The sequence below is a fragment of the Protopterus annectens genome, chromosome 12.part0, assembly GCF_019279795.1.
Source record: "Protopterus annectens isolate FY-2018-M chromosome 12.part0, PAN1.0, whole genome shotgun sequence".
Lineage (NCBI taxonomy): Eukaryota > Metazoa > Chordata > Ceratodontiformes > Protopteridae > Protopterus > Protopterus annectens.
Genome location: NC_056746.1, coordinates 1,292,503,432 through 1,292,523,431, shown reverse-complemented (window position 1 = coordinate 1,292,523,431; position 20,000 = coordinate 1,292,503,432). Strand labels below are relative to the sequence as shown.

Genomic DNA, 20,000 nt, shown 5'->3' with positions numbered 1-20,000 from the left:
TAAGTCTCAGACACATTTGTTTCGAGGGTGTTAAACTACATCACCAATATGAATCACATTCAATGAGACTTAGCAGGGCAGGCTTTGGACTCTCTGAGAAAGCTAGCCACTGCTGCATCCAAGAAACAGGTCGAGACTCATGTTGTGATAATGCTGACAATCTCTACTCTCTTTATGAAGCTGTTGTATAATGCAGCTGATGGATCAGCAAGAGAGGTGGTTGCCAGGCTCTGCCTTTGCAATGTTATATACAACTTCAAGGTTTCTTTCACTAATGACCCTTAAGGTGGATACTCTTCATTCTGACTTAAGGTCAAAGAAAAAATACAGAAGAGCAAGCAGGAAGGAAAGGCACCCCTTTGACTCCACTTCTGACAGGGGTGGCTGTGGCAGAGGTGTGTGCTTCAATTGACACTACTCATGAGGTGGGGGGGGGTCCTCAAAAATAGGGATTCAGAAGGAATGATCTGTAACAAGTCTAACTTGTTTACAGAAAAAAACAATGCCTAGGGCAAGGCACTCTTTCTCTACTATTGAATACTTATTCTCCTGAGGGAGAGCTTTATGCTCAGATAAAAGTTGGAATACTATAGCTGCACTCCCGAATTAATGACAGCAGCTTACATGATATATATACATATATATATATATATATATATATATATATATATATATACATATATATATATATATATTTTTTTTTTTTGCTAAAATCAGGGGTGGCCATTTCTGGGTATGCACACAGATGCCTTCACCTCTTACCCATAGGGTTCCTGTTATCCCTAACACTGACTCAAACTCTGGAACTTGCATAGATCATTTAATCTGGAAGGATACTAAAACCTCATTTTCTTGACACAGCATAGTTTTAATATATTGACATGAGATATATTTTGTCATTCCTTTGTCAGACTGCCTACTTTATAATTTACTCCTCTTTCGTAATTATTTCATGTGGCCCTTATCATGTAGCAAATACTTTATTCTTTACTCCATGAATGACAACTACCACTTTAGCCCAAGACGATTTGATCTAAGGGCAAATCAATGATCGGTAATGAAACTAAGGATAAAGAAAGTCATTTTTCTGACATCCTGGACCCGTAACATAAAACCTAGGCCAATAGCACCTCCATAAGACACTCGCTATCATCATGGGCTCCATAAACGGACCCTTAATATAGCACTATAAACTAAGTTCAGTACTGTGGATTGGATACCTTAGGGTACCTACCAATAGTTTTCTTAAAAATATCTTCCTTTTTGCTTTTATACCAAATAAATGAGTTCTTTTTCCTGAGTCAAAATTTAAGCAAGTGAGTAGCTGATGTGGCAAACTAGAAATCCCATTCACAGCTTATACTTTGTATGGTATTGTCCTACTATGCTTTCTTAAAAAGCTAGGCAATAGGCATTACTTCAGCTGTACATCTTATCGCTATGCAGACATACAATCTCAATTTTTATTGCTGAATTTACTTTGCAGTTGCCAAAGCTTCATTTATCAAGATTACCATCATTTCAAAATCAAGAAGGGTTTGTACTTGTTTCCCATCCTCCCATATGAATATTTTTGAATCTGTAGCATAACTTCCAGTAGCAGATTCTACACCATCTGCAAATTTAGAATGTATTTCCATACAAATGAGCACATAACACTGTGTAGGTTAGTAATTTTGTGGACAAATTTGATCTCTGTGTTCAGTTTCAGTGCACTTAAAAATTTAACTTTTCTAAATTGCTTTTTTGTCCCATCCCCTCTTAACAGCTGCCTGTGATAGTCCTTGTAGCTCTGGCAACTGTCATTCTTCTTCAGCCTTACCCCCTCAGAACAGTCTTCCTCTATATTTATGGGGGTACCTTTGAGTAGAAGGTTTCTAATGTTTTGTGATAGCTCACTTGCATGTATCTGTTTCTATCATATCTATAAAGTGGTCTGCAGAAGCTCGATTCTCCTGACATACTCATTAACAGCTGGCTAAGAGTAGAATTCTTAACAAACAGTCAATTTCAGTGAATTTATAAATCTGGGGTGCAGAATTGTCTTCTGAGATTAACCATTATTGTGCCAAGTGGTTAAGTCAAACATTTGTGATCTTGATGGTTTGTTGGAACATTGGCTCACTTATGATATCTTTGAGCCAACACTGCTTTGCTAACCTCAATAAGCAAGCATTTCTGCCTTAAATTACTGTAGTCATTGGATTGTGGAGTTTCCATTGCAGAATGGAGGTCTTACTCTAGCTCCTTAGTACCTGATCAGCCTTCCCTCTCACCGGTCTGCTTGCAAATTAACAAGAAGGCCTCAACATTTTCAGTGAGGCTCATTTTTATAGGAAATAGTTGGCCCTTATCCACTGCTTTCTCAGCTAGGGCACTTCTTCAATGTATCTCCAACCTTCATTCAGGTCCTGGACCTCTTCCACCAGGACTTGGATGGCTGTCTGCTGTTCCTCATCATCTCATCTCAAGTTCTCCACATTTCTTTGCTAGATCAGCATGTGGGCACTGAAGTACTTTTTTGTTTAGAAATGTGTTTCTGCAACTTTCCCCCACATTGCCTTATCACAATTTATTCCAAAGTTCACTTGGGCAGATAGTAATTTTAGTAGCAGTTTCAAAAGTTTAGTAGGTCAGGGAGTATTTTAGTTGAGCTCCAAAAATCTCCATGAGAATGGCAAAAGTTCATTGTTTTTTTAACAATCCTTTAAGTTAGGAGATTATAATTCCAGCAGAGTACATTTTCATTTGTATTCAATTTAAGTTGAAAGTTGTGTTTTTTTAAAACATAAAATGGTTGTGGTTCAGCTCAGAATCAAACAATAAAACAAAGTCAGTTCTTTAACACAGCAAAACCTTGCTAGGGACTTTGGGGCACAGAAAATGATCTACTACCTGACAGCTTTTCCACAACTAAAGTTTATCCTTTTTAGGAACGTAACTGTGCAAATTCAGCACTAACTAAAACAAGGGCAGCATTCTGTTTTCCTTAACTTCACAGAAGCAGATCACAGGGCAGATCACAACCTCTGCATAACCCGGTAGAAAGGTTAAAATTGCATTCAGAAAGCACAGACTTACTTGCAGGTTTGTAAGAAGTCACACATCTCTCTCTGATTAACTAAACTCTTACTCACATATCTCTCTGATTAACTAAACTCTTACTCACACATCTCTCTGATTAAATAAACTCTTACCCACATATCTCTCTGATTAACTAAACTCTTACTCACACATCTTTCTGATTAACTAAACTCTTACTCACACATCTCTCTGATTAAATAAACTCTTACCCACACATCTCTATGATTAACTAAATGCTTATCCATGCATCTCTCTGACTAAATTATTACCTACACATCTCTCTGATTAACTAAACTCCTACTCACATATCTCTCTGATTAACTAAACTCTTACTCACACAACGCACTGATTAAATAAACTCTTACCCACACATCTCTCTGATTAACTAAACTCTTATCCATGCATCTCTCTGATTAACTAAACTTACCCACACATCACTCTGATTAAATAAACTCTTAGCCACACATCTCTCTCTAATTAACTAAACTCCTACTCACATATCTCTCTGACTAACTAAACTCTTACTCACACATCTCTCTGATTAACTAAACTCTTACCCACACATCTCTATGATTAACTAAACTCTTATCCGTGCATCTCTCTGATTAAATAAACTCTTACCCACACATCTCTCTGATTAACTAAACTCCTACTCACATATCTCTCTGATTAACTAAACTCTTACTAACAGATCTCTCTGATTAACTAAACACTTACTCACACAACTCTCTGATTAAATGATATCTTACTCGCACAACTCTCTGATTAAATAAACTCTTACCCACATATCTCTCTGATTAACTAAACACACTTCTCTCAGATTAAATAAACTCTTACTCACACATCTCTCTGATTAACTAAATTCTTACTCACACTTCTCTCTGATTAAATAAACTCTTACCCATACATCTCTATGATTAACTAAACTCTTACACATCTCTCTGATTATAAACAACTAGTCAGTCTTTCTGCAGTCTTGTTTGAAGCATAGTTCACAACCTCTAAGTACAAGAAATCCGCACAAATCAGAAATGAAGGGGGGAGGGCAAAGGACCAAAAACAGGGACAATTTTTAAATACTACTCTTATAAACTTAGAAAAATGAAAGAATAACAAGTTTTGCATTATCATGCATTTTCTGAAAGATATGAAGTCTGAATCTCAATTGTCTTTCATTATTTAGTGATTTCAGTCCTCAATGATTTTTTTCTGAAAACACAAATTTTAACAAGAACAGATCAAAAACATAAGGCAAAAATCTGGGCATTTTGTGAAAATCTGGCCAGTTGAGTGGAGTAGTTTGAAGGGTGCTATCTATCTATCTATCTATCTATCTATCTATCTATCTATCTATCTATCTATCTATCTATCTATCTACCTTTCTCTCTGTCCATCTATCTATCTATCTATCTATCTATCTATCTATCTATCTATCTATCTATCTATCTATCTATCTATCTATCTATCTATCTATCTATCTATCTATCTATCTATCTATCTATCTATCTATCTATCCCCATATTTTACAACTGAAATACCAATTGCTTTTCCAGAGACCTTAGAGGGATAAGGATTACACTTTTATACATAATATCCAAAGACAGATTACCAAGACAGTAAGTGAATTAGAGATCTGACTGCAATGCATGGGATTTAGGTGCTAGTTACTCACATTTACTAGGGAAAACAGAAGATTAAATAACATTGACTCACAATATAATCTGGGTTCATATGCGAGTCAACAACGTTTAGAAGGAAGGAAGGAAGAACAAGGGTGGAAGGGTTTCAATTTGAAGGAAGAGTAGTTCTGTTTAGTTTAAGAAAGTACTTTTTTATGAAGAGGATTGTAGGACCGTATAATGATCTGCCAGAGAGAGAAAGAGAGAGAGAGAGAGATGAGGTGCAGCTCTGCAGGATTTAAGGATAAACTGGGAGATGTGGAAGAGTAATGTCTAGAGGGCAGTTGTGTAGAGTCTTCTGATAAGTAGTCATACTTTGTGGATCCTTGTTCTTGTTTTTATGAGCTTGCATAAGAGGGTTGCAAAAATGATAAAATAATAACGTAAGGCTGTTGGAATGATCAGAGACAACAATGATACATAATTTTGGTGACGCCTGTTGCTCTTTTGTCATAAACTGGTACTGTTTTTAGCCATAATGCAACTTTTTTTGAACAAAGGTCATATTGTGGATGATATGATATGATTGATATGATATAACCTGATCTTATTTCAAAACTTGGAGAAGGAGGAGCTAGTACCAAACTGACCGCAATAATGACGCCCATGTTTTCTTTAAAAGGTAGTTCCCAGACTGCGAAATGTCATATTGCATACTACATTATGTCGCTGATAACTAATTCACTTTAAAGTCATATCAAAGGCTGTAGCTGTCTTTCATTCCTGTTGTGATAAATTCTGAAAGAAAATTACATTATATTTGGTCTTACCCATCCAAACTTCTCCAAACTGTCCTGCTCCAAGTTTCTTATCCATTTTTAGGGATTCTCTTGGAATTTCCCAAGCATCCTTCTCCCATGGCTTTTGAGGTTGTTTACTAGCACAGGCAACAGTCAGTTTCTGACAAAGACCATCACATTGTTCTGAAAAAAAAGTAAAACATTAATTAAGTTGACCACTGTTCACTACATGATATCATATTGACTACATACCCACTTTGAAACCCTTTTCTGTCTTGTCTGGTTTGAAGTGGTGGGACAGAGAATTTAGCAATTTTGACTGGAATAAACAGTAAGCATACCAGGTGAAGTCCAGCAACATTTCAGCTTTACTGTTCCATTAACAGACTATTCATTCTTTTAGCCCTTGCCCGAACAACATTGATAGCACCACAGATCACCTACTATCAGGCTTGACTAATTAACAGCATAGTATTGCCAGCTGTTAATTAGTCTCTACTAATTAACAGATGACAATACTATGCTGTGATTAAGGAGCCATGCATCCTGGAGAAGTAAAGCTTATGTTGTGCTGCAGTGGTTCCTTAATTAAATGTATTTGGAAACAGCCCTATTAAGATGCTTTCATGTGTGAGATGAGAGTTACTCATTTAATAAGAGATTAAAGTTATTGATGTCAGTTTACTGCAAAAAGCTAAGGGTCAGCTCCCAGTATTCTCTCCTGTCTATCTGATGAATCGGGGCATCTTGAGGCAATGTAGCAGTTGCCTCATGTACGTAGACAACCCTCTCCTCCTACTACCCAACACCATAACCTGTGAGAGATGCACTTATCTAGCCAAACTGGAGGTAAAGCTCTCTCCAACCAAGACTGAACTTGACAATCAAGAAGAGAAGGTAAACACATGCCCCACACCACACTCATCACATAGTCCCACTAAACCTACACTACAAAAATCCACACATAGAAACACAAAAACATTCGCAGAGGCTCTCAATAATAATCTGCTCAAGCAACAGAGACCTCCAAAGCAGAAACGCAAGCAACCTCCACCCCCAACACAACCCAAATGACACATAGCCCACAGACTCAGTGTACCAATAAACCACAGCCCATAAGGCAAACCAACATACCCAAAACACTAGTCATAGGTGACTCTATAGTCAGGCACACTGATGTCCCACTCACCAGGCTAAACAATGAGAAGGCTACTGTCAGCTGCCTGTCGGGTGCCAGGATCCACCATATAACCCACACACTCAGGTCACTCCATAGCAAGTACAAATATGACTTTGTCATTGTCCATGTTGGTGTGAATGATGTGAGATGTACCTCCCTGGACTACATGAAAAGATACATGGAAAAGATCTCTGATCTTGTAGCCCAGGCAGGTATGACCCTAGCCCTGAGTAGCATCCTGCCATCGCCCACAATGATACCACAGTACAAGGGCAAAATGATTGACTTCAACAATTGGCTAAGCTTCTGGTGTCATTCTAAGGGGTTCCAGTATCTGTCTGCCTGGGACAACATGGTCGACAGACAACAATGCTTTGTCAGAGATGGCCTGCACCTGTCGCCCCTGGGATTCCGGATACTGGCTAAGGCTCTTGCCACCCTTATAGTGCCTTTTTTAGGCAAGGTTCAAATGACAAATTCACCAACGTAACAGGAACAGGCAAGCAAAAACTGAGGGTAATGCTACTCAATGCTAGAAGTCTAAATCTCAAAATGCACTCACTCGAGGCACTCCTTAAAGTGGAGAACATTGATATCTGTGCAGTGATTGAGACCAGGTTCAAGGCTCTAGAGAGCACCCCTGCATTACCAGGTTATAACTCATACCACACTTTTCGGCCATCTAACCTGGACCAGAACACCAAAGGCGGAGGCATGTCCATATATATTAAGGATATCCACACCTAAAGGCTAGTTGCGCAGCATAATGCATCCGAGGTTATCCAAGTGCAACTAACCCTGGGTAAAACTGCAATCCAAATTGTAACTTGCTACAGATCCCCCACCATGCCCCAGGATTCCCACTCCTCTTTTCTTGATATACTGGAAAATACTAGGGTTCAACCAAACACCCTAATAATGGGCGATTTCAACTACCCCACCATTAAGTGGGAAAACTACTCCTGTACCAACTCCTTCGCTCAACGCTGGATCAACTTATCCACACCCCCACCAGGGGCAACAATATCCTAGACTTAGTCATTGCCAACATGAGTGACTGGTGTGCCACACCTGAAATCAACTCCTCGTTGGTCAGATCCGACCATAAGCTAAATCACCCTATATATCCGCATCCCATCCCCACCCACCGTTAAGGAAACCACGGTAAAATATTTCCCCAAAGCCAACTTCATGCTTCTTAAGACAGAAGTGGTGAACTTCATGACACCCGTGCAGATGGACAATGCAGTTAAGACTGCTGAATCCTACACAAATGCACTCTATAAGCACTTACACGAGTGCATGGATCGTGCTATCCCAAACAGAACCAAGACGCTATCCTCCAAAAAAAGGAAGCCAATCTGGTGGTCCCCTGCCATAAACAAACTCTACAACAGAATGAAGAAGCTGTTGCAAAAGAAAGTAAAATCCCATGAGTGGAGGAGCTCTCTGGTCAGCCTCAGTAAGAAGCTGAGATCCCTTATAAGATCCTCCAAAGCTAGCTATGAAAACAAAATCACCACTGATTCTAAGGGCAACCACAAAGCATTCTATAGCTATGTCAAGAATCTCAATGGCAACACCCAGATCTGCTCTGAGTTATAGCACAATGGCACGCAAATTACAGAACCAACTGATATTGCCAATATCCTGGTTCAGTGCTAACTCTCACCCCCTAAAGGGCCCATATCTATACAAGAAGAATGCAGAGTCCCTGTAATCACATCTATGCAGGCAAAAGCTGCATTTTCTAAAACCAAAAACACAGCATGCATGGGACCGGACAACATCCCAGGCTGCGTTTTACATGAACTTAACTTAGCTCCCCACCTATGCACCATGTTCAGTTATAGTCTCATGTCAGGCTTTGTGCCTACTGAATGGCGCACAGCAACAGTTATCTCACTCCACAAAGGGGAAGCCACCACTGATCCTAGGAACTATCGCCCTATTAGTCTGATGAGCCTGGTCTGCAAGGCCACGGAGCGTATCATCATGGAACTCATAAACAAAGACATTGGTAATCTCCAAACTCTGGACCCCACCCAATTCGGGTTTATGAAAGGCAGATCATGCCTTCTCTACCTGATCGACTTCTTTGAGGCAGTCACCAAAGCCGTAGACGAGGGTAAGGTGGTTCACACAGCCTATCTTGACCTTGTCAAGGCTTTCGACACTATCCCCCATTCTGGAATTATAGCTAAACTCACTAAACTAGGTATAAATCCCTATGTCACAAGATGGGTTGCCAACTGGCTCACTGACAGAACCCATACTGTAAAAGTTGCAGACTTCAAATCAGACTTCAGACCAGTGACAAGTGAAGTACCACAGGGTACCGTCCTGGGACCGCTCCTGTTTGTTATCTACTTCTCTGAAGTACAGGCTAACACAGAAGGCCTCAGGCCAACTAAGTTCACAGATGACTGCAAACTAGGAGCCATAGTCGAGTCCCCAAATGATGTGGACATCCTACAGAAGGACCTCATGCCTGGTGTCAGAGCCATGGCCTCAAGCTCAATGCCAAAAAGTGCAGTGTCATCCCCTTTGGTAAAAACTCTGTACCCATGAACTACCACATAAACGGCAGTCTACTTAATGCCGAATGTGTGATAAGAGACCTTGGGACCCATGTGGACAGTAGTCTCTCCTTTGATAATCACATCTCCACAGTAGTCAGGAAATCCTTCTATGTGGTACACCTTGCCACAAAAGGGTTCTCATCAAGGAAAAAAGAGGTCATTATTCCCGTCTACTCGGCACGCATTAGACCCATTATAGAGTACAACGCCCCTTTTGGAATGTACCTCACAAGACATCTGCAGCACCTGGAAAGGCCACAGAAGTACCTCACAAAGAGGATTACTGGCCTCAAACAGATACCCAGATACACTGTCCATCTCAAAAAACTTCAGCTTTACTGTGTAGCATATTGCCTACTCTGAGGAGATCTCTGCCTAACATATAAAACTATGTTAAACCCAGAGCTGTTGGACATGCTACACCTAAAGAAATCCCAATCCTACATGCTCTAGGGACCTAAACCTTGTCACCACAATAAAGAGGACATGCTGGAGGGATAGATTCCTGTCCCAGAGACTTCCTATACTCTGGAAGAAGCTACCCATCTATGTCAAGCAAAGTTCACCATTAGCACTCTTCAAGAAAAATCTTGATGAGTGGATGGGAAACAGGAAATACACCCCGGGGATCACTTCTGTGGCTCTGCTCGACAGGGGCACAGGAAAATAACTTTCTTGGGTGGCGTAAGCCAGGGAACCTTGCTGGGTAGGCTTACTTAGGCCCTTGGGTTGATAGCGTAGTACCTACCTATGCCCTATGTGGAGAAACAGTGAATAAAACAAAAATATTACATTGATATTGTGTACATGTTTTCCCGAGTTGTGTACATAACTGTAACATACATAGAATTGTGACCAATGTTCCATTTTGTGTGGCTGGCATAACTTTTATTTTACTGCAGATTACCAGAGTGTGTTATGAATGCTGAATAGCCAGGAGGGACACCACAAACTAAATAAGTCAGGTAAGATAGTGCACAGCTGCTTTATTACATGTTGTGTTCTCACCTTACACGATTACCAGTTTCATAAAGAATGCTCTGCAACCTATTGACTTCAGAGTGACAAAACTAATTTGAAATTTGTAAACAATCTAAATTCCTTGGAAATTTAAGTAAGTCTTGCTTTTATAATCTCTTTGCTTGTGAGATATGTGCGGATATTAATGGATAAAATATCTGGTATGATGAAGAAAGTTAGAAAGTTTCTGAAAGCGAGAAAAAGCAAAGAATGAACCACTGAACTTGTGTGTGTGTGTGTGTGTGTGTGTGTGTGTGTGTGTGTGTGTGTGTGTGTGTGTGTGTGTGTGTGTGTGTGTGTGTGTGTGTATGTTCCATTGTCTCACTTTTCTTTGACTTTTATAAACATCTTTACCAAAATGTCCGTTTTCCTGTTCCTGACCCATTACCTATATTGCTTAGGGTAATAACCTCTTGTTCTCAGTACCAGGGGCTTTTCATCTTTTCCTCCCGTTACCCAGCAACGCCTCCTGTTCCTGATTTTGAAATGGGCTATTGCAGTGTGATGAGTCAGAAGTACTAGCCCACATTGCATGCAGCATTAGAAAGGCTTGTTAACTATAACACTCCAACAATATCCAGTGCCTTCATACTTTTCAGATGAATCTCATCTACTTCCATGCTCTTGTCACCTCAGAACTCCTTAATTGTCACAGCAACTTCACCTGCAGAAATGGATCCTGTCCACCAGCTACTTCTGGCATTGTGTTATCAAAGCACAGCATGTCCACAAGGTTCAAGAGTTCCTCCCAGGTGCTCCTTCCACCTCAGGAGAATATGCCTACTTCAGCATTGCATCTATCCATCATTGTTGAGGACCATCTATGTCATGCCTGACCACTGACCCCTAAGGTAATGGATGGTTAGCTGATCTATAAAGTGTTTGAATCCATCTGATAGCCTTGTGACATTGTCTTGCTAAACTTCTACTGTTGTTGAGTTTTTGATTTAGTGACTGCTAGTTACTGCCGTCTTAGACCGTTAGTACGTTTTGGTCATATCTAGAGATTACCCTAAGATAATTCAGAGGAAGATCTCTTTCTTTAACTTGTAGGCTTTCCTTACCACTGGTGTCCACTGTTGTGCCTTAGGGCACTCACTGACCACCATTAAGACACAGATCACTTCAGCCAGTGATGTTTTGTTACAGTATCAATTCAAATTTTATACCCTTGACCTCCCTTAGTATACAGAAGAAGATCTTGCAGAGGTGAGTGCTTCAGGCCAAACATTTTGCTCTGTGATATATATACAAAATGGTTTAATATATTTATTTTAGCAGACACAGCCCCACAAGGGCAGGTGTCATGTTAGAAAACTGTATATCCTAGCATTATTATTTTTATTTTGCACATTTTTCAGAAAAATCCTGTGATATTGTTGCAGCAAGATGTGGGAGGTAATCTGTGGCACACATGTCCTGCGGACTATTGACAACTAATACACATTATGCAATGGCTGATGAGTATTAGCTCTATACAATGAGTTGAGACCCAGCATGCAAGCACGTGGCATCCTGGTGACGCTGAGAAGTTTTTGTAGAACAACAGCAAGAAAAAAAGAGTGCAAACCTCAGCTCAGCCTTTGCAAAGGGATGCTACACAATTTAGTTCTTTCATCCCATCACTGTTGACACTCTTTATGAACATATTGTAAATATGGTTTTATATTTTATTTAGGAACAAATTGGCTTGCCTTTCCCTGTCTCATAAAATTAAAGAAATGTACACGGTATCAGTGTCTCACATGTGGCGCTGGCATTTAGTGCACAGTAATAATAAGCTAAAGGGTGGCTGAATCATGGCATTGTAGCCTTCCCCTTTGGGCAGTGTTCAACAAAAGTCTGGTCAAAACATAATGTTATTTGCTATGCTTGCTAGTATCTACTACTATGAAAAATAGAAGGACCACGGTTAAAGATGAATAAGGAAAATAAATTCCTTAAATGCTGAACTTCCATTTCTCCAGGTCCTATATCTCTGCTTCACCCTGATAACAGCAGATGTGAAACGCATAGTTCAGACCTAAAGGGAAGACTTCTCTACAACCATATGCTATAACCCTTCCCCAGTTATTAATAGTACAATGTTTGTAAAGGAGCGGCACATAGGACACCAGTGACAAAGTGATGATAGATTCTGGCTGTCATATGAAATTAAACAAATATTGGAAAAAATGAAAATGTATACATTTTATGCTTGTCCTTCTGGGTTAACTCAAATGAAGTAATAAAATAAGCATTTAGCAGGGAAGATTACAATACCTCTGAGAAAAGGGAATATTCCAAGAAATGGCATCTCAGGCTTAATATATATATGTCCATTCTTTTGACCGTTCAGTCTCCTTATTCTGGGACTCACTCTAGCAGGTCCCAACATTAGAAATGGTGACCCTCTTCACTTTCCATAAGTGTTTCTCTCATTCATTTGGTCAAGATTTACATTATCAAGTGCCCATTTGGAATTTTATATTTGCAGACATTTGTTCACTTACCATAATCTCAATTCTTTTGCTCATGATTGAATGCCAGATCCATACTTTAAATCCATTGCCTTTTTCCATTTGTATTAGGACAGTGAAAGGGTAATGGCCATTTAGCTGAGCCCTTCTTTAAGGTGAATGGACGTGCACAGTCCTTTTCTGAATACCTTTCGTCTACTCTGTCCATGAACATGCAAACAAACTGCCAGCCTTCATCTAAATGCCCTTGTTTGACAAATCCTACTTGCCTCCTCCAGTGTTGATGCTATCATTGTTAATTTATAAGTGAGGAAGGTGTAAAGCTTCCTGGACTAACCATTTCCTTCTCTGTTTTCATGGAAAGATAACCACAATCACCTGTTCTTAGACTGTGGCAGTCTTCTCTTTTGCATTCATCTGTTAAACAAATTAATTCAATCTTTTGTAAATTCTTTTTTTCACAGACTTATTAAATTTCATAGGAACTTTTACTGCTTTTCAACTCTCCTATCACCATCTTTACCACGTTTCATGATACGTTCTAAAACTGTGATTGACTTTGTGCATACTTCCTGCCAAAATCACAACTTGCCTGACTCCTTTGTTTGATCCTTGGGAGAATTCAGCTCTTTAGAGGAATATACTTTCTTGCAGGTCTGTCACAAATTTCCTGATTTGGCCTTCAGTGTGGCACATTACGTTCTTGTCATTCTTTACACAATTGCTCTCTCTTCCCTTTCTCTACCGCCTTAGTCTGCATGCCAGTTATATCCTCATCTTATCTCCCTAACTCCACAAAATGTCTGTTCCCTGCTACATCTTTTTCGACTTATTGACTCTCTCTACTGTTCTGCATCAAAGTTTTAGTTCTTCTTCAACCGCTAGACAATGTGATCCATCTCTCCCTGTCTGCTTCTGCATTTCTTATAACCTACATCCGATTTCCATAATTGCTCTTCCTTGTTCCTTCCTAAGTTTTCTGCTGCATCTGGGAATATTTCTGCTACTGCCACTTTAATCTGATCACAGCAGGTCAGCCCTGCCCCCACATTTTTACCGAGGTTCACTACATTGACCTTCCTTACTTTTACCCCTCCACCTTACATTTTGCTCTGCAAAACTCCATTTGTACTCAGCCTGCCTACATAGCCCCTTACCTGTTGCACTTATTTACACTCTGCACTAATGTGCATCGTCTGAGATCCCTGATGGGTTAATTACCCTCTCAATGGATTAATTACCTCCTCATCTACCTATCTCATCCTCCTTTTCCCTATTAGTAACCTTTCCTTCTGAATCCACATGCATACTGCCCCCCCATCACAATTAAAAATTAACATTTTTTCTATTCCTTGGCTTTAGCTGTCTCTTGAAATATACTTCCAATCCTCTCTCTTCCGTTCTTTCATCAACTTCGCCCTAATATGTTATATTTTACTATTACAGCAATCAAAATGGTAGCAGCAGCAACAACCATGCGGTTCTTTCTAAAGGATAGCTCAGCACAAGTAGAACACAGTAAATAAAATCCAAATGGTATCAACAGCAACAACCATGTGGTTCTTTCCAAAACACAGCTCAGCACAAGTAGAACACAGTAGATACAATCAAAAAATCAGGTTTAATAAGTGCACACAGTAGGTAAGCGCGTTCACAATACAGCTTCTTCAGACCATTGAAAAGGGCAATCAATTAAGCAGCCTTTATATACTCAACATCAATTAATTCTGATGTCATAATCACAATTTAAAGAAGCAGAACCATCATGCAAAAGTAGTGATTCCTATATACACAATAAAATGAAAAAAGAAGCCAATAACTAATAAACATATACTAAATATTATATATATATATATATATATATATATATATATATATATATATATATATGTGTGTGTGTGTGTGTGTGTGTACATAAATACTAGCAAAGCACAATAAACCACTGTCAACAACAATAAAAAATGTATAAAAATGTATCACTACACATCTAGCCTAAAACTCATACATATTACTCATAAATTAAAATAAAATAAATCACCTAACACGCGTACTTTTGGTTTTAAGAAAGGGTCTAATCGAAGCCTTCTCATTCAACCCTTTACCTGAATCAGCTCTCAAACGCATGATCCATTTAACTTCCTTCTCTGTGCTTTTTGGATTTTCTGTACAGTGTTCTACTTGTGCTGAGCTAACCTTTGGAAAGAACCGCATGGTTGTTGCTGTTGACACCATTTGGATTTTCTGTACAGTGTTCTACTTGTGCTGAGCTAACCTTTGGAAAGAACCGCATGGTTGTTGCTGTTGACACCATTTGGATTTTCTGTACTGTGTTCTACTTGTGCTGAGCTAACCTTTGGAAAGAACCGCATGGTTGTTGCTGTTGACACCATTTGGATTTTCTGTACTGTGTTCTACTTGTGCTGAGCTAACCTTTGGAAAGAACCGCATGGTTGTTGCTGTTGACACCATTTGGATTTTCTGTACTGTGTTCTACTTGTGCTGAGCTAACCTTTGGAAAGAACCGCATGGTTGTTGCTGTTGACACCATTTGGATTTTCTGTACTGTGTTCTACTTGTGCTGAGCTACTTCAGCATTGCATCTATCCATCATTGTTGAGGGCCATCTATGTCATGCCTGACCACTGACCCCTAAGGTAATGGATGGTTAGCTGATCTATAAAGTGTTTGAATCCATCTGATAGCCTTGTGACATTGTCTTGCTAAACTTCTACTGTTGCTGAGTTTTTGATTTAGTGACTGCTAGTTACTGCCGTCTTAGACCGTTAGTACGTTTTGGTCATATCTAGAGATTACCCTAAGATAATTCAGAGGAAGATCTCTTTCTTTAACTTGTAGGCTTTCCTTACCACTGGTGTCCACTGTTGTGCCTTAGGGCACTCACTGACCACCATTAAGACACAGATCACTTCAGCCAGTGATGTTTTGTTACAGTATCAATTCAAATTTTATACCCTTGACCTCCCTTAGTATACAGAAGAAGATCTTGCAGAGGTGAGTGCTTCAGGCCAAACATTTTGCTCTGTGATATATATACAAAATGGTTTAATATATTTATTTTAGCAGACACAGCACCACAAGGGCAGGTGTCATGCTAGAAAACTGTATATCCTAGCATTATTATTTTTATTTTGCACATTTTTCAGAAAAATCCTGTGATATTGTTGCAGCAAGATGTGGGAGGTAATCTGTGGCACACATGTCCTGCGGACTATTGACAACCAATACACATTATGCAATGGCTGATGAGTACTAGCTCTATACAATGAGTTGAGACCCAGCATGCAAGCACCGCATCCTGGTGGCCTTTGAGAAGTTTTTGTAGAACAACAGCAAGAAAAAAAAGAGTGCAAACCACAGCTCAGCCTTTGCAAAGGGATGCTACACAATTTAGTTCTTTCATCCCCTCACTGTTGACACTCTTTATGAACATATTGTAAATATGGTTTTATATTTTATTTAGGAACAAATTGGCTTGCCTTTCCCTGTCTCATAAAATTAAAGAAATGTACACGGTATCAGTGTCTCACATGTGGCGCTGGCATTTAGTGCACAGTAATAATAAGCTAAAGGGTGGCTGAATCATGGCATTGTAGCCTTCGCCTTTGGGCAGTGTTCAACAAAAGTCTGGTCAAAACATAATGTTATTTGCTATGCTTGCTAGTATCTACTACTATGAAAAATAGAAGGACCACGGTTAAAGATGAATAAGGAAAATAAATTCCTTAAATGCTGAACTTCCATTTCTCCAGGTCCTATATCTCTGCTTCACCCTGATAACAGCAGATGTGAAACGCATAGTTCAGACCTACAACCATATGCTCTAACCCTTCCCCAGTTATTAATAGTACAATGTTTGTAAAGGAGCGGCACATAGGACACCAGTGACAAAGTGATGATAGATTCTGGCTGTCATATGAAATTAAACAAATATTGGAAAAAATGAAAATGTATACATTTTATGCTTGTCCTTCTGGGTTAACTCAAATGAAGTAATAAAATAAGCATTTAGCAGGGAAGATTACACTCTGAGAAAAGAAGGGAATATTCCAAGAAATGGCATCTCAGGCTTAATATATATGTCCATTCTTTTGACCGGTCAGTCTCCTTATTCTGGGACTCACTCTAGCAGGTCCCAACATTAGAAATGGTGACCCTCTTCACTTTCCATAAATGTTTCTCTCATTCATTTGGTCAAGATTTACATTATCAAGTGCCCATTTGGAATTTTATATTTGCAGACATTTGTTCACTTACCATAATCTCAATTCTTTTGCTCATGATTGAATGCCAGATCCATACTTTAAATCCATTGCCTTTTTCCATTTGTATTAAGACAGTGAAAGGGTAATGGCCATTTAGCTGAGCCCTTCTTTAAGGTGAATGGACGTGCACAGTCCTTTTCTGTATACCTTTCGTCTACTCTGTCCATGAACATGCAAACAAACTGCCAGCCTTCATCTAAATGCCCTTGTTTGACAAATCCTACTTGCCTCCAGTGTTGATGCTATCATTGTTAATTTATAAGTGAGGAAGGTGTAAAGCTTCCTGGACTAACCATTTCCTTCTCTGTTTTCACGGAAAGATAACCACAATCACCTGTTCTTAGACTGTGGCAGTCTCCTCTTTTGCATTCATCTGTTAAACAAATTAATTCAATCTTTTGTAAATTATTTTTTTCACAGACTTATTAAATTTCATAGGAACTTTTACTGCTTTTCAACTCTCCTATCACCATCTTTACCACGTTTCATGATACGTTCTAAAACTGTGATTGACTTTGTGCATACTTCCTGCCAAAATCACAGCTTGCCTGACTCCTTTGTTTGATCCTTGGGAGAATTCAGCTCTTTAGAGGAATATACTTTCTTGCAGGTCTGTCACAAATTTCCTGATTCGGCCTTCACTGTGGCACATTACGTTCTTGTCATTCTTTACACAATTGCTCTCTCTTCCCTTTCTCTACCGCCTTAGTCTGCATGCCAGTTATATCCTCATCTTATCTCTAACTCCACAAAATGTCTGTTGCTGCTACATCTTTTTTGACTTATTGACTCTCTCTACTGTTCTGCATCAAAGTTTTAGTTCTTCTTCAACCGCTAGACAATGTGATCCATCTCTCCCTGTCTGCTTCTGTATTTCTTATAACCTACATTCGATTTCCATAATTGCTCTTCCTTGTTCCTTCCTAAGTTTTCTGCTGCATCTCGGAATATTTCTGCTACTGCCACTTTAATCTGATCATAGCAGGTCAGCCCTGCCCCCACATTTTTACCGAGGTTCACTACATTGACCTTCCTTACTTTTACCCCTCCACCTTACAGTTTGCTCTGCAAAACTCCATTTGTACTCAGCCTGCCTACATAGCTCCTTACCTGTTGCACTTATTTACTCTCTGCACTAATGTGCATCGTCTGAGATCCCCGATGGGTTAATTACCCCCTCAATGGATTAATTACCCCCCCATCTACCTATCTCATCCTCCTTTTCCCTATTAGTAACCTTTCCTTCTGAATCCATATGCATACTGCCCCCCCATCACAATTAAAAATCAACATTTTTTTCTATTCCTTGGCTTTAGCTGTCTCTTGAAATATACTTCCAATCCTCTCTCTTCAGTTCTTTCGTCAACTTCTCCCTAATATGTTATATTTTACTATTAGTTTTTTAGTCAGTGTGTTTTGTGATGTTATAATCTCTTCATTTGTTACAAACTTCAGATCCCTTCTGTATTTTTCTGAGAAAAATCTACCAAAAATCCTTTGCTGTCCTCAACTGACCTATAAATATTTCTTAATTTCCACTGCTTTACCTAAACCCTGCCTTGTTAGATTTAGCCGAACCATTTTGCTGGATCAGGATTTGAATGAATTAGTGCTGGAGAGTCAGCATGAATCTAGTTGAATTAAATCACAGTATAGTGCATGCAGGGAAAAAAGTGCAAGGAAACACAAAGGATGGCAATAAAAAAAACTGTAGTCACGCCACATGGACATTCATAGATGTTTACCATTCACTGAGCATGACAGCAGAACCAGGGTCGTTATAATTATATTGTAATAAGTAGATCTGGTGGTGTGAGAGCTCTTATTAGTCGGAACTTAGTGTCAGTTTGTGGGGGCTGGGAGCAGTGCTGCTGGGGGAACAAGTTAACCTGCACCCCAGGGAACTATCTTGCTGGAAGGGATTTCTCTATTGGGCAGAAGTTCTGTTCTTCTTTTTTAAATAAGCACTGGTGTTGCTGCTTGCTGCTCCACTGTATATATGCTGAGCAACACTCCAGCAGGGGGAAGGAGATTGGTGCAGTTAGATGTATTGCACCAACAGTAAGTATGGAGTTCATGCCCCTTAACTTATGTGGTCATAGCCAGCCCATACACAGTCAGTGTAGTGTCTCTGAATCATGTATGCTCCTAGGGGCGGGTCATTTTCATGTGTGTTCTGTGCACAGAGTACTGTGTTACACTTCGGGGTAGGAATCCCATGGGGCTTTGGTATGACATCACAGGCTTGCTCCATGAGGTATAATATCTGTGAATCCTGCCCACAGTCAGAGAGAATATAGGTCAAGAATACAGTGCAAGATACAAAGCCACAGTATAATAATAATGTAATGGCCGTATTACAAGCAAGACAGCTTGGTCTGGTAGTGAATGAAGGCAAGAAACAAAGGGAGAAATTATAGGGAATAATGGCAAAAGAGTTAATAAAAATGAATAAATTATGGAGCGTAACATTAAGCAGCTACTACAAAGAGAAATGAAGTAAATACAGTACTGACAACACATACAGCCTATATGGTTCCCCTATACAGTACTGACAACACATACAGCCTGTATGATTCCCCTATACAGGTCTGACAACACAGCCTATATGGTTCCCTTATACAGTACTGGCAACACATATGGCCTATATGGTTCCCCTATACAGTACTGACAACACATACATCCTCTATGGTTCCCTTATATAGTACTGACAACACATATGGCCTATATGGTTCCCCTATACAGTACTGACAACACATACAGCCTATAAGGTTCCCCTATACAGTACTGACAACACATATGGCCTATATGGTTCCCCTATACAGTACTGACAACACATAAAGCCTATAAGGTTTCCTTATACAGTACTGACAACATATACAACCTATATGGCTCCCCTATACAGTACTAACAACACATACAGCCTATAAGGTTCCCCTATAGAGTACAGACAACACATACAGCCTATTTGGT

General features: G+C 39.5%; 1 protein-coding gene across 2 annotated transcripts in view; it reads right to left on the bottom strand.

Moving 5' to 3' along the window:
* The window catches only part of HCK (HCK proto-oncogene, Src family tyrosine kinase), a 560,445-nt gene that overhangs the window by 256,733 nt on the left and 283,712 nt on the right, over positions 1–20,000 (bottom strand). For both annotated transcript variants that reach the window (XM_044090343.1, XM_044090344.1), the window contains exon 9: positions 5,534–5,686. In XM_044090343.1, coding sequence (XP_043946278.1) covers positions 5,534–5,686 — 153 coding nt within the window. The remainder of the gene's footprint in view (positions 1–5,533; positions 5,687–20,000) is intronic.